Below are 11088 nucleotides of genomic sequence, written 5' to 3' on the forward strand. Positions count from 1 at the left end.
CCACTTCCCCCCCCCAAAAAAAAAATTATTTTGTTATATTTCTGTGCTTTTTTTGAACTCACTATTAAGTGGATCTCTAACATGGTTTTCTTTTTCATATGTGAAATAGGCGTCTTAACAACAACAGCTTAACGGGAACCATTCCAATGTCATTAACTAATGTTAAATCCTTGCAAGTCCTGTGAGTAATATGCTTAATATTTATCCTAAGGACCAGTAATTCTTGCTCTTTTTCTGTTTTAGGTAACATTATCATTCAACTGTACTGCAGGGATCTCTCATACAACCAGCTAACTGGAGATATTCCGGTCAATGGTTCTTTTTCTCTTTTTACCCCTATCAGGTAATAAGCTTTGTATTTTTATTATTATTCTTCTTTATCATATTGCAGTAGCTCATGTTACTAACAATCCTTCTCCATGCAGTTTTGCTCATAATCTTCTTAATGAATCGACTGCACGTACACCACCACCTCCTTTACCTTCTTCACCAAACCCCACATCAGGTTAGTTACCATAAATATATATATATATATATATATAAACTGATGTTCTTGTCTATTCTGTGTGTTCCCAAGCCTCTTAAAAGCTTAAAGGTCTTCAAATGTGTCATTGGCTCAGTACATTTTGACTTCTATTTTCTGATATTTTCTTGTGGTTATTTCATCAGGAAGTTGTTTCGAAGAGTAAATTCCTTTTTATATTTTCATTTGCTATTTACATTAATTCAATATAGAATAAATTTTAACAATTTTATTAAAAAAAAAAATGAGGAATATACATGAATAATTATTTTAGAATGAAGTCAAACCACATGGAAGCAGTAGATATATTTGCTCAGCTTGCTGTCCTCCTGGCAGTAACTGTAATCTTTTAACTTAAATTATTTCTTATTTACTTCTGTACCATATGCCTTTTTCATTTTTTTTTTTGGAACACAATTATTTCCTGTGTTCTTCTAGCTTCCATTTACAGTACTAAATGTGTTCAAATAGATATAGTCAATACTCGACTGTTCAAAATTGGCATTTGAAAAGAAGTTATTATGAATAAACATGGTTAAAGAGTTTATTTTGGAAGTATGGTTTGAGAGAAACCATAAGATATTTGGAGTCGAACAATCTGAGTGATGTGACAGATGGGTGTAGTTAAATATAAATAAAGCTGTTGCTTAGCGTTCTTGATTTTCTTTGTTCAGCAATGACTATACAACACGAAACCTTTTATTTATTTATTATTATTATTTTTTATTTTCTGCGTAAATTTTGTTATGAATTGGGTTTTTTGGCTTTATTCTCTTAATTGAAGTTTACTTTCTTGTTTTTGTTGTTACTTCTAAATTATTAACCAAAAATTTGTTTCTAAAAAAAGAACGAAAGATATATATGGTCATTTGTCACTGTTGATTAAACTATGACTGCTCTAAATTTGGCTTCTTTCTATGACTTTATTATCTTTCTGTTCAATTTGGTGCATGGCCTTAGGCAATAGTGCCACTGGAGCTATTGCTGGTGGAGTTGCTGCTGCTGCTGCTTTACTGTTTGCTGCACCAGCTGTTGCGGTTGCTCTGTGGCGTCGGAAGAAACCACAAGATCATTTCTTTGATGTACCTGGTCAGTGTACTTAGCAGCAAAGTTATAAAAATGTTATGTTCCTACGTCATTTTAGAGGATTCTTTATTCCATTTCAATTCTTCTACAGCCGAAGAGGATCCGGAAGTTCATCTTGGTCAGCTCAAGAGGTTCTCTCTTCGTGAACTACAAGTTGCAACAGATCATTTTAGCAACAAACATATTCTTGGTAGGGGTGGTTTTGGCAAGGTCTATAAGGGACGGCTGGCTGATGGATCTCTAGTGGCAGTTAAAAGACTTAAAGAGGAACGTTCACAGGGTGGGGAGCTGCAATTCCAAACAGAAGTAGAGATGATCAGTATGGCTGTGCATCGTAATCTTCTCCGCCTGCGTGGCTTTTGTATGACACCCACTGAACGGTTGCTGGTCTACCCATATATGGTTAATGGAAGTGTAGCATCGTGTTTACGAGGTACTGCTTCATAGCATACTGTATATATATTATGGATCTTAAACATCTGAATAGGGTTGCAGTCAGAAAAAAATATTACATACTGGACAGATCTCTCGCTCTCAAATCCACAATCACATGAAATGACTGTTTGCCAGATCAATGAATGAAAATCAACATGTTCTGCACATCCATAGCACATGCTGAATTTTCTTATGATACTCTTGTTTTTGGTTTTATATTATTGCAGAACGTGGAGATTCACAGCCTCCACTTAATTGGTTGAATCGAAAACGCATTGCTTTGGGATCGGCAAGGGGGCTTGCTTATCTACATGATCATTGTGATCCTAAGATTATTCATCGCGATGTGAAAGCTGCGAATATTTTGCTTGACGAGGAGTATGAAGCCGTTGTTGGTGATTTTGGGTTGGCTAAACTCATGGACTACAAAGATACTCATGTCACAACTGCTGTACGAGGAACAATTGGGCATATAGCGCCCGAGTACCTTTCGACAGGAAAATCTTCTGAAAAGACCGATGTTTTTGGGTATGGGGTCATGCTTCTTGAACTCATAACTGGACAGAGAGCCTTCGATCTTGCCCGGCTTGCAAATGATGATGATGTCATGCTTCTTGATTGGGTATGTTTTGCCTTACCTCAATATTTTTGGATTCTCTTCATTAATATTTTGGCACCTATGAATATATGGGTTAGTTTATTAGTTTAGTACACTAAAACGTGACAACTTCATACAAGTACAAATTAAAGGGTTTTCATAATTTACTTTATCAGTATCTCTCAAGGTTGCTTTCTCAACCATTTAGGAGTATGTCATTAAGGCGTCGTAAGAAGTATTTGTTCATCTCCTTAGTATGGAAATAGACGGGTATGAATTTGGATGCCTTAAAAGTTGTATCATTCAGCCTTTGTAGTTACTTGATCTGCATACAAAGTAGCTTGGACTCTATGGAAGTATCCATTTTTATATTCACGCTGGGGAACTTACAGGTGAAAGGACTTCTGAAAGACAAGAGGTTGGAAACACTAGTTGATCTCGATCTTGCGGGAAAATATCCCGACGACGAAGTCGAGCAGCTTATACAAGTTGCATTGTTGTGCACACAAGGAACTCCTACAGAGCGGCCTAAGATGTCAGAGGTCGTACGGATGCTCGAGGGCGATGGTTTAGCTGAAAGATGGGAAGAATGGCAGAAAGAGGAGTGGTTTCATCAAGACACAAGCCGCAATCCCCACCCGAGTGCAACGTGGATTCTCGACTCTACTGCTGAAATTCCTCCCGATGAATTGTCCGGTCCAAGATGATTTCTGGAAGCCCCCCTCCTGTAAGTTAAAAGTGATATATGTGTATATCTATCATACACGCACATATTTCACATTTGTGCATATAGTTTTCACTTTTTTTTTTCCTGGAAAAAAATAATTTTATCATAATCTTCTTCCCTGTTCATCTTGTATCACATATCTGAGTTTAAGCAAAATTTGTAGAGGGGTTGCTAATCAAAATTACCAACAAACCAACAAGGTTGCACAATGCAGGAGAGATAATAGGTTGCCACTCTCCTCCCTCCTTCAAACAACTCTTTTAATTTTTAAGAATTCAGTTCATTTTTCAAATTTGATCTCATAAAGTGATGCTGCATAAATCTATTGGCATCCCTCCCTTCTCTACTGCTAAATTTATATAGCTTCTCTACTGCTAAATTTATATTGCATCACTTTGATGGATTGAATTTGATGAATCATTGGATTCTCACAATTTATTCTCTCAGGATTAGATTTTGTCATACAAGAACAGTGTTTGTATCTTGATTTCTGGAGATCCCAGAGTACATATTCTTGTATTCATCAAGTCGTTTGCCCTTTCCTGTCTTGTTTTTCTTTATCTTTGTTTTTCTTTATTTTCTTGAGAGATTAGATTAGATTAGATTAGATGCATTTTGTGATATCCCATATCGGTTGGAGAGGAGAACGGAACACCCTCTAAGGGTGTGGAAACCTCTCCCTAGCAGACGCGTTTTAAAAACGTTGAGGGGAAACCCGAAAGGAAAAATCCAGGGAGGACAATATCTGCTAGTGGTGGGCTTGGGCCGTTACACATTTTGATAAGGAAAACAAAAACAAAACGTTTTGCAGTGAACAACTCTGTTTAAATATTCAATATCCTTTTGATTATCTAGCCATTGGGTTATAATAGCTGTTCTTGGCTTCAACCTTCTCTTCAGCTACAGATTCTCAGTTTACAAGCATCAAGATGCAGCTGAGTTTTTAGTTCTGAATCTTCTGTATCATAAACTAAGAACAAAGATGAACAAGATATAACTGCTTTTTCTTTTTCTTTTTTTCTTTTTTTCTTTTTTACTTATTTTTTTAGACATGATATGATAGAGACGATTCTATTGATGAAAGATTTTTATCTACAAAAATGAATTTTCTATTGAACAGACACGATTCTATATTGGACGAAAGAAGAAAAAAAAGGAAAGTCTTGAAGAAGGATAGCTATACTTTTTCGGTATATTATCAATTATGATACTCTAGATAAACAAAGGGAGGCGGGCCAATAGTAGGTTCATAAATATATTTGAAAATTAAAATAAAATTTAAATTAATCATTGAGTTGTTTTTACTTTATTAGTATTTATATTAGGTGTATTTATAAAAATTTTGGAGATATTATCCATCGATATTTCCAAATCTTTTCCATAATGACTTTATTATCATTAGTATTTTAATTATTAATTTCCATCTTCTTTTTAAGTATCTAATACTTTCTAACAAATTTAAAATTATAAAAAATTAATTTATTTACTATATATAAATTTGTATTAGTATATCTGTCAATTTTAATTTTAATTTTAATTTTTTTTAAGTTTAGACTAACTAAATGAATGATATAGAAACCCAACATCAGTTCATTCTTGAACTTAAAAGAGAGTTATATATTGGAATTGAAACATATACATACGGTGGAGTATGAAAGCATCGATCTTGACCATGGAAATTAATGCCTTAATCGCTCGGATTGGCTTAAAAGACATGGATTTCCAAAGTCCGACACTGGGAATCGATTCCTGAGAAGGGGCCCAATTCCTATAATTCTGCCCCACCCTTGCCTTCTCTAATCAGATCTCTATGCCAAAAAGGAAAAAAAGGAAGAAAAAGTTGCCGCCGGTTATCTCTTCCTTACTACCGGACATCGCCGCCGGCCATAGCTCCGATCAGTGGTCTTTCGTGTATGCCGAACGCCGGTGGGGGGGTTCTTTTTCGCATGGTGCCGGATTTGTTTGAGAGGTAAAAGAGGTGGGAAAATTTGGGTCGGGGTTTGAACGGGGTTTTTGGAATTTGTTTATGATGGTCGCAATTTCGATTTGATTTTTTCCCCCTAGAGAAGCCCAATCGCGGTGCTTAAACCCCTATTTTCTCCGCATTTTTGCACGTGGATTCGAATGGTTCTTTCACAGTGCAAGTTTGCTTCCGAATTCTAGCACTCAACGCCCAAACTGAGTTGACTTGCTGGTTTTGGCTCTGATGGAAGGCACGTTTCTGCATTGGGTCTCTGTTGCTTGAATTGTGTTCTTCCTCTGCTGAATCGGAACCATTTTTAGGTATAAACTGCAATTGTTCCTCGTCCTTGAGGTTTACTTTTAATTCGTGGATTTATTTCTCCTCCCTTACAATGTCTGCTTTCTGCTTGTTTGTCGCTTCGATTAGGAATTGTCTGTTTGATCAATGTAGATCGTTAGAGCATGAACTATCTTTCATTTTAGTGTATTTTCAGTCCTTGTTCTTCACTCGATGTGCGATGTGCACTTCCTCTAATTCATTCCACTACTACTTTCTGGAGCCGTTTTACTTTTCGTTTCCAGAGGAATTTTTTCATTTCTTCGTAAATCCGGACCACATTGCAAGATTTAAATGAATGTGTTTGTAGTCACTCCATCGACTTTACTGATCAGAGAGGGTTTAAATGATGATTTTTGCAATTCTTAGATCTGGTATTGAATAAGATCATACTATCTGCCAATGAATCCATTTGTTGATAGGAATATTTCTGTAACAGCTCAAGCCCACCGTTAGACGATATTATCCTCGTTGGACTTTCCCTTCTAAGCTTCCCCTCAAGGTTTTAAAACACGTCTGCTAAGGAGAAGTTTTCGTTCCCCTTTCCAACCGATGTAGGATCTCACAATCTGCACCGAATGGTATCAAAGTTGTTACAAATGGTATACACTTTGAACGGTATCTGCTAGGAGTATGCTTGAGCTATTACAAATGGTATTAGAGCCAAACACCGGGCGGTATGCCAGCGAGGACGCTGGCCCCCAAGGGGGTGGATTGTGAGATCTCACATTGGTTGGAGCGGGGAACAAAACATTTCTTACAAGGGCATGGAAACCTCCCCTATCAGACGCGTTTTAAAGCCTTAAGGGGAAACCGGGAAGGGAAAGCCCAAAGAGAACAATATCTGCTAGCGGTAGTGGGCTTGAGCGGTTACAATATCGATTTACACGAAATGTTTAAATGAAATGTTGAGGAAAGAAGTCATCTATCATCCATTAGTCTATTATTGTGCTAACTTATCTTCTTTCTAAGCAGAGAAGTAATGAGTAACTTTCTTATTCATACTTAAGTTATAGTCAAGTAAGAGATGAACAATAATAGGTAGAACAGCTATATTTCCATCTTTTGGTTGTATCCTTTCTACTGGTTCTTCTAAGAGAAAAAGTACAGTGAGGCTCAAAATAAATGTGTCCTTTCATCTACCAACGTGCGACACGTACCGTTTGCTTGATTTTCCTTGATGTGCAAAAGTAACTTGAAGTTGATTTGGTGCAATTATTTTGTTCACAATAAGAACTTGGTTTCCATTTATGTTTCATGTCCTATATTTTTCCTCTCCTTTTTTCAGGCCATTTTTAGAATTCTAGATACTGTTCAAAGATATGAAGTTTTCAATATCGTCTGAGCCATGGGCGATTTTGCTCCATCTTCAACAGTAAAGGTTCTTAAAAGAATGCGTACATTTGTTGGTGAAGTATGTCAATAATGAAAATTCCGAAGCGTTATTGGATTGTTCTTTTAACCTTCATCTGCACATCTGTTTGTTACGTGGAGCGTGTTGGCTTCTCGATTGCTTATACCTTTGCAGCTGATGCTGTGGGGGTAGACCAATCAAGCAAAGGCACTATTCTTTCAACATTTTACTATGGATATGCCTGTTCCCAGGTTCCTGGAGGATGGGCTGCTCAAAAAATTGGAGGTAGAAGGGTTCTTCTGATCTCATTTATTTTATGGTCCCTTACCTGTGCATTAGTTCCACTGGATCCGAGTAGGGTGATGGTCTTGGTAATTGCTCGGTTGCTTGTCGGTGTGGCTCAAGGTTTCATCTTTCCTTCAATCCACACTGTTTTAGCTCAGTGGGTTCCTCCTCATGAAAGATCAAGATCTGTATCTCTTACAACCTCTGGAATGTACCTAGGTGCCGCTGCAGGCATGCTTATCCTTCCAAGCCTGGTAAAGTATAGAGGGCCTCAGTCAGTATTTGCTGCTGAGGCATTGTTAGGTGCCACATGGTCTGTGCTTTGGCTCAAGTATGCAACCGACCCTCCACGTTCCGAACATCCCAAAGCTGCTGCTGCAGGTTTTGGTGAACCCCTGCTGCCAATCAAAGGAAACCAGAAAGTAAGAGTAGAGAGCGGAGGAACTTCAACACGAACCTCAAACATCCCGTGGAAGAAAATCTTGTTGAGCTTGCCAGTTTGGGCAATCGTGGTAAACAATTTTACCTTCCATTATGCTTTATATGTGTTGATGAACTGGCTGCCTACTTACTTTGAGCTTGGTCTTCAACTTAGCCTCCAGGAGATGGGTTCCTCTAAGATGTTGCCTTATCTTAACATGTTCTTATTCTCGAATGTCGGTGGGATAGCTGCTGATTACTTGGTCACTAAAAGGATTTTATCTGTTACTCGAACCCGGAAATTCTTGAATACGACAGGCTTTTCTGTAGCATCAATGGCACTGATGGCCATCCCCATCTTCAGAACTTCTAGTGGGGCTATCTTCTGCTCATCTGTGGCTCTTGGTTTCTTAGCTTTAGGGAGAGCAGGATTTGCTGTGAATCATATGGATATCGCTCCTCGATATGCTGGTATCGTCATGGGAGTCTCGAACACTGCTGGTACGCTAGCTGGTATCATCGGGGTTGATTTTACTGGGAAATTACTGGAAGCTGCGAAGGCTGCCAATTCAGATCTCTCAAGTCCAGAAAGCTGGAGAGCAGTTTTCTCCATACCGGGGCTGCTCTGCGTTCTTAGCTCTATTGTATTTTTGCTGTTTTCAACAGGTGAGAGAATTTTTGACTGAGGTAAGCTCCCTTTTTTCTTCGTGGAACGTCCTCGCATACACCATTCATGCCAAAAAGAGTTTAAAGGTGGAGTGTAGGGTAGGAGGAAATCTTATTACTTCATATGCCTCATGTTTCTATTTCTAAGCTACGAAAAAAACTATGTACCATGATTTAGCATCTTTGTAGTTGATAATTGGTATTTCTTTGTCACATTTGTTTCCTGGATTACCTATCCATGAAAATAAAGTAAGTGAGAACTACAGATTTTGTAACATCGGCCTCGTTTTTACTTTTTCTACTCATTCTATGAGATCCCACATTGGTTGGAGAGGCGAACTACTGATTCTATGAGATCCCACATTGGTTGGAGAGACGAACTACTGATTCTATGAGATCCCACATTGGTTGGAGAGGCGAACGAAACATTCCTTATAAAGGTGTGGAAATCTCTCATAGTAGACATATTTTAAAACTGTGATGCAGATCTTGATACGTAAATGGTAAAATACTATCCTTATACATACTCAACGAGGATTGAGGATCATCACCCAAGACGACATCTATGTTACAATCATATGCTTCCTCTCAAAGTTTTACACGGTAAGAATTTCAATATACTAACAATATAGTTTGGTACCTACTGTTAAACCATTAATTAAATTTGAGTTAATATGGGGCTAAAATGATATTTACTAAAGTGTGTGAGCTAAAATTAATTAAATTAAAATTAGGGTTACAAAAATAAATAGAAGGTCAAGTTTGAGAAACAAAAATAAAAAGGAAAAAAAAAACCTGGTTTGAGGGCAAATTTGAGACTTTTGAAAAGTAGAAGGTCAATTTTGGAAAAAAAAAAAGAAGTATTAATCCGAAAGTTGGAATCACTTGTGTAATTGTCTTCACGATTGACCCATTGGCTTCGTCGTCCCCCTGGAGGCAGGGGGCTCAGATCAACGCCACTGAAGAATAAGCAGTAGAAGCCTTTACACCCAATGGACTTCCACCGGAATCCCTCCCTCAACAACCGCCATTCCTCTTCCCCCTCCTCCTCCTCCTCCTCCACCACCGCTGCTCACAATCCCTCCGCTTCCGTCTCTGCCACCACCGCTACCGCCACCGCCGACAGCGACCCTATGCACTCCTGGTGGGAGTCCGTTTCCAAAGCCCGCTCTCGTATCCACGCCCTTTCCTCTATCCTTCCCCCTCATTCCGACTCTTTTTTCCTCTCCTCCGTCGCCGATTCCGACCGCCCAGCCCTCTCTCTTCTATCATCTCATGATGCTTACTTCGCTATCTCCTCTGCCCTCTCCTCCTCCGCTGCTGGATCTGGTTCTGACCCTCTTTGTCACTGGCTTTACGATACTTTTCTCTCTTCCGATCCCCATCTCCGCCTTGTTGTTCTTTCTTTCCTTCCTCTTCTTTCCTCCTTATACCTTTCTCGAGTCCATTCTACTTCCTCCGATTCCCCTTCTCTCCCTTCCCTCGCCGGCTTTGAGGCTGTACTTCTCGCGCTTTATTCCTCTGAGGTTAAGTCTCGGGCTGGGAAGCCTGTTTTGGTATCGATTCCTGATCTTTCGCAGCCTTCTCTCTACCATTCTCCTCGGAATAAGCCCGATTCTGTTGCCCAAGCTCAATCCAGGCCGTCTGTTGGCGTTCTTTCCCCTTCGCTTGAACCACAGAACGCGGTGAAGTCAACCAAAAGAGCTTGCATTGTTGGCGTTGCTCTTGATTGCTATTACAAGCAGATCCCGCATATGCCGAGCTGGTCGAAGCTTGAATTCTGCCGATCTGCGGCGTCATGGGCTGGGCAAGATTGTTGCTGCAAGAGGGAGTTTGATAAAGAGGATGATTTGGAAATTAGTGGGTTTTCGGAGAAAAGGGCGTTGGAGTTTGAGGATGAAATAGAAGATGTTTCGGAAGAAATGGGTAAACTCCAAATTGAGAAACATGGGAGCAATTCAGATGATTCAGAACCTAAGAGGTTCAGAATTCCGCTGCCGTGGGAGCTTTTGCAGCCAGTGCTTAGAATTTTAGGACATTGTTTACTGGCTCCTTTGAATTCGCAAGATGTTAAGGATGCAGCTTCCGTTGCTGTCAGGTGTTTATATGCGAGGGCATCTCATGATTTGGTACCGCAGGTAATATTGGCAACTCGCAGTCTCATTCAACTTGACAACAGAGCTCGTGCGGCTGCAAAGGCTGCAGCATCAGCAAATTCTTCTTCTAATGCTAATACACCCAGCAAAGATAAGAAACCAGAAATCCTATTAGTCTCAAAGTAAAAGATCTGAATGTCATTTGGTGTGCAGGTAACATGTATAGTGAATCTGAAGCGGTTGAACTTTACTTTGTTTAGGTTAATACTGTATGGATGTCTGTATTCTTATATGATGGTTCAATCTCTCGCCAAATTACAAGCCTGCTGAGTTGTACTTTATAGGTTTTATAGTACTTGTGTTTTGTGGCTGAGTAGACCTCTTTGGTTAGAATTTCATGTGCTTGCTTATACATGGAGGGTGATTTTTTTTGTTACAGTTGGTGTGCATCGTCAAGGCTATAAAAAACTCAAGTTTTATATGTTTGTCGCGTGCTTCATTTCGATATTGATTGTTCAGAATTATGTCATATACAATTTCATTTGTGTTTATCTATTTAGTCCATACTAATGTTCATTACGTTGGGCAGCTTGAGCTAA

At 39.0% G+C, this 11088-nt stretch overlaps 3 protein-coding genes across 6 annotated transcripts in view; all 3 read left to right on the forward strand.

Annotated features, from left to right (window-relative positions):
* The window catches only part of LOC111482598 (BRASSINOSTEROID INSENSITIVE 1-associated receptor kinase 1-like), a 6766-nt gene extending 2857 nt beyond the window's left edge, over positions 1–3909 (forward strand). Inside the window, exons 5-12 of one of the 2 annotated variants that reach the window (XM_023128444.1) lie at positions 110–181; positions 272–343; positions 426–505; positions 1484–1612; positions 1701–2042; positions 2272–2666; positions 3035–3369; positions 3533–3909. In XM_023128444.1, coding sequence (XP_022984212.1) covers positions 110–181; positions 272–343; positions 426–505; positions 1484–1612; positions 1701–2042; positions 2272–2666; positions 3035–3349 — 1405 coding nt within the window. In that variant the 3' untranslated portion in view covers positions 3350–3369; positions 3533–3909. Of the gene's footprint in view, positions 1–109; positions 182–271; positions 344–425; positions 506–1483; positions 1613–1700; positions 2043–2271; positions 2667–3034 lie in introns of both variants that reach the window. The other variant, XM_023128443.1, reaches the window with a different exon arrangement.
* A 1096-nt stretch (positions 3910–5005) lies between these two features.
* On the forward strand, positions 5006–8608 carry LOC111482603 (probable anion transporter 5). 3 transcript variants are annotated; one of them, XM_023128451.1, is made up of 3 exons: positions 5006–5338; positions 5533–5652; positions 6957–8608. In XM_023128451.1, exon 3 carries the CDS (start codon positions 7085–7087, stop codon positions 8411–8413), a length of 1329 nt encoding a protein of 442 aa, XP_022984219.1. In that variant the 5' UTR covers positions 5006–5338; positions 5533–5652; positions 6957–7084; the 3' UTR covers positions 8414–8608. The 3 variants fall into 3 exon arrangements, with proteins under 3 accessions (XP_022984219.1, XP_022984220.1, XP_022984221.1); XM_023128452.1 differs by having other exon boundaries at positions 5006–5652; positions 7045–8608; XM_023128453.1 differs by lacking the exon at positions 5533–5652.
* A 654-nt stretch (positions 8609–9262) lies between these two features.
* LOC111482604 lies at positions 9263–10992 on the forward strand. The gene has a single exon (XM_023128455.1). The coding sequence runs from the start codon at positions 9386–9388 to the stop codon at positions 10673–10675; it is 1290 nt and encodes a 429-aa protein (XP_022984223.1). The 5' UTR covers positions 9263–9385; the 3' UTR covers positions 10676–10992.
* The last annotated feature ends 96 nt before the right edge of the window (positions 10993–11088 follow it).

This window comes from Cucurbita maxima, unplaced genomic scaffold (genome assembly GCF_002738345.1).
Source record: "Cucurbita maxima cultivar Rimu unplaced genomic scaffold, Cmax_1.0 Cma_Scf00008, whole genome shotgun sequence".
In the NCBI taxonomy this organism is placed as follows: Eukaryota; Viridiplantae; Streptophyta; class Magnoliopsida; order Cucurbitales; family Cucurbitaceae; genus Cucurbita; species Cucurbita maxima.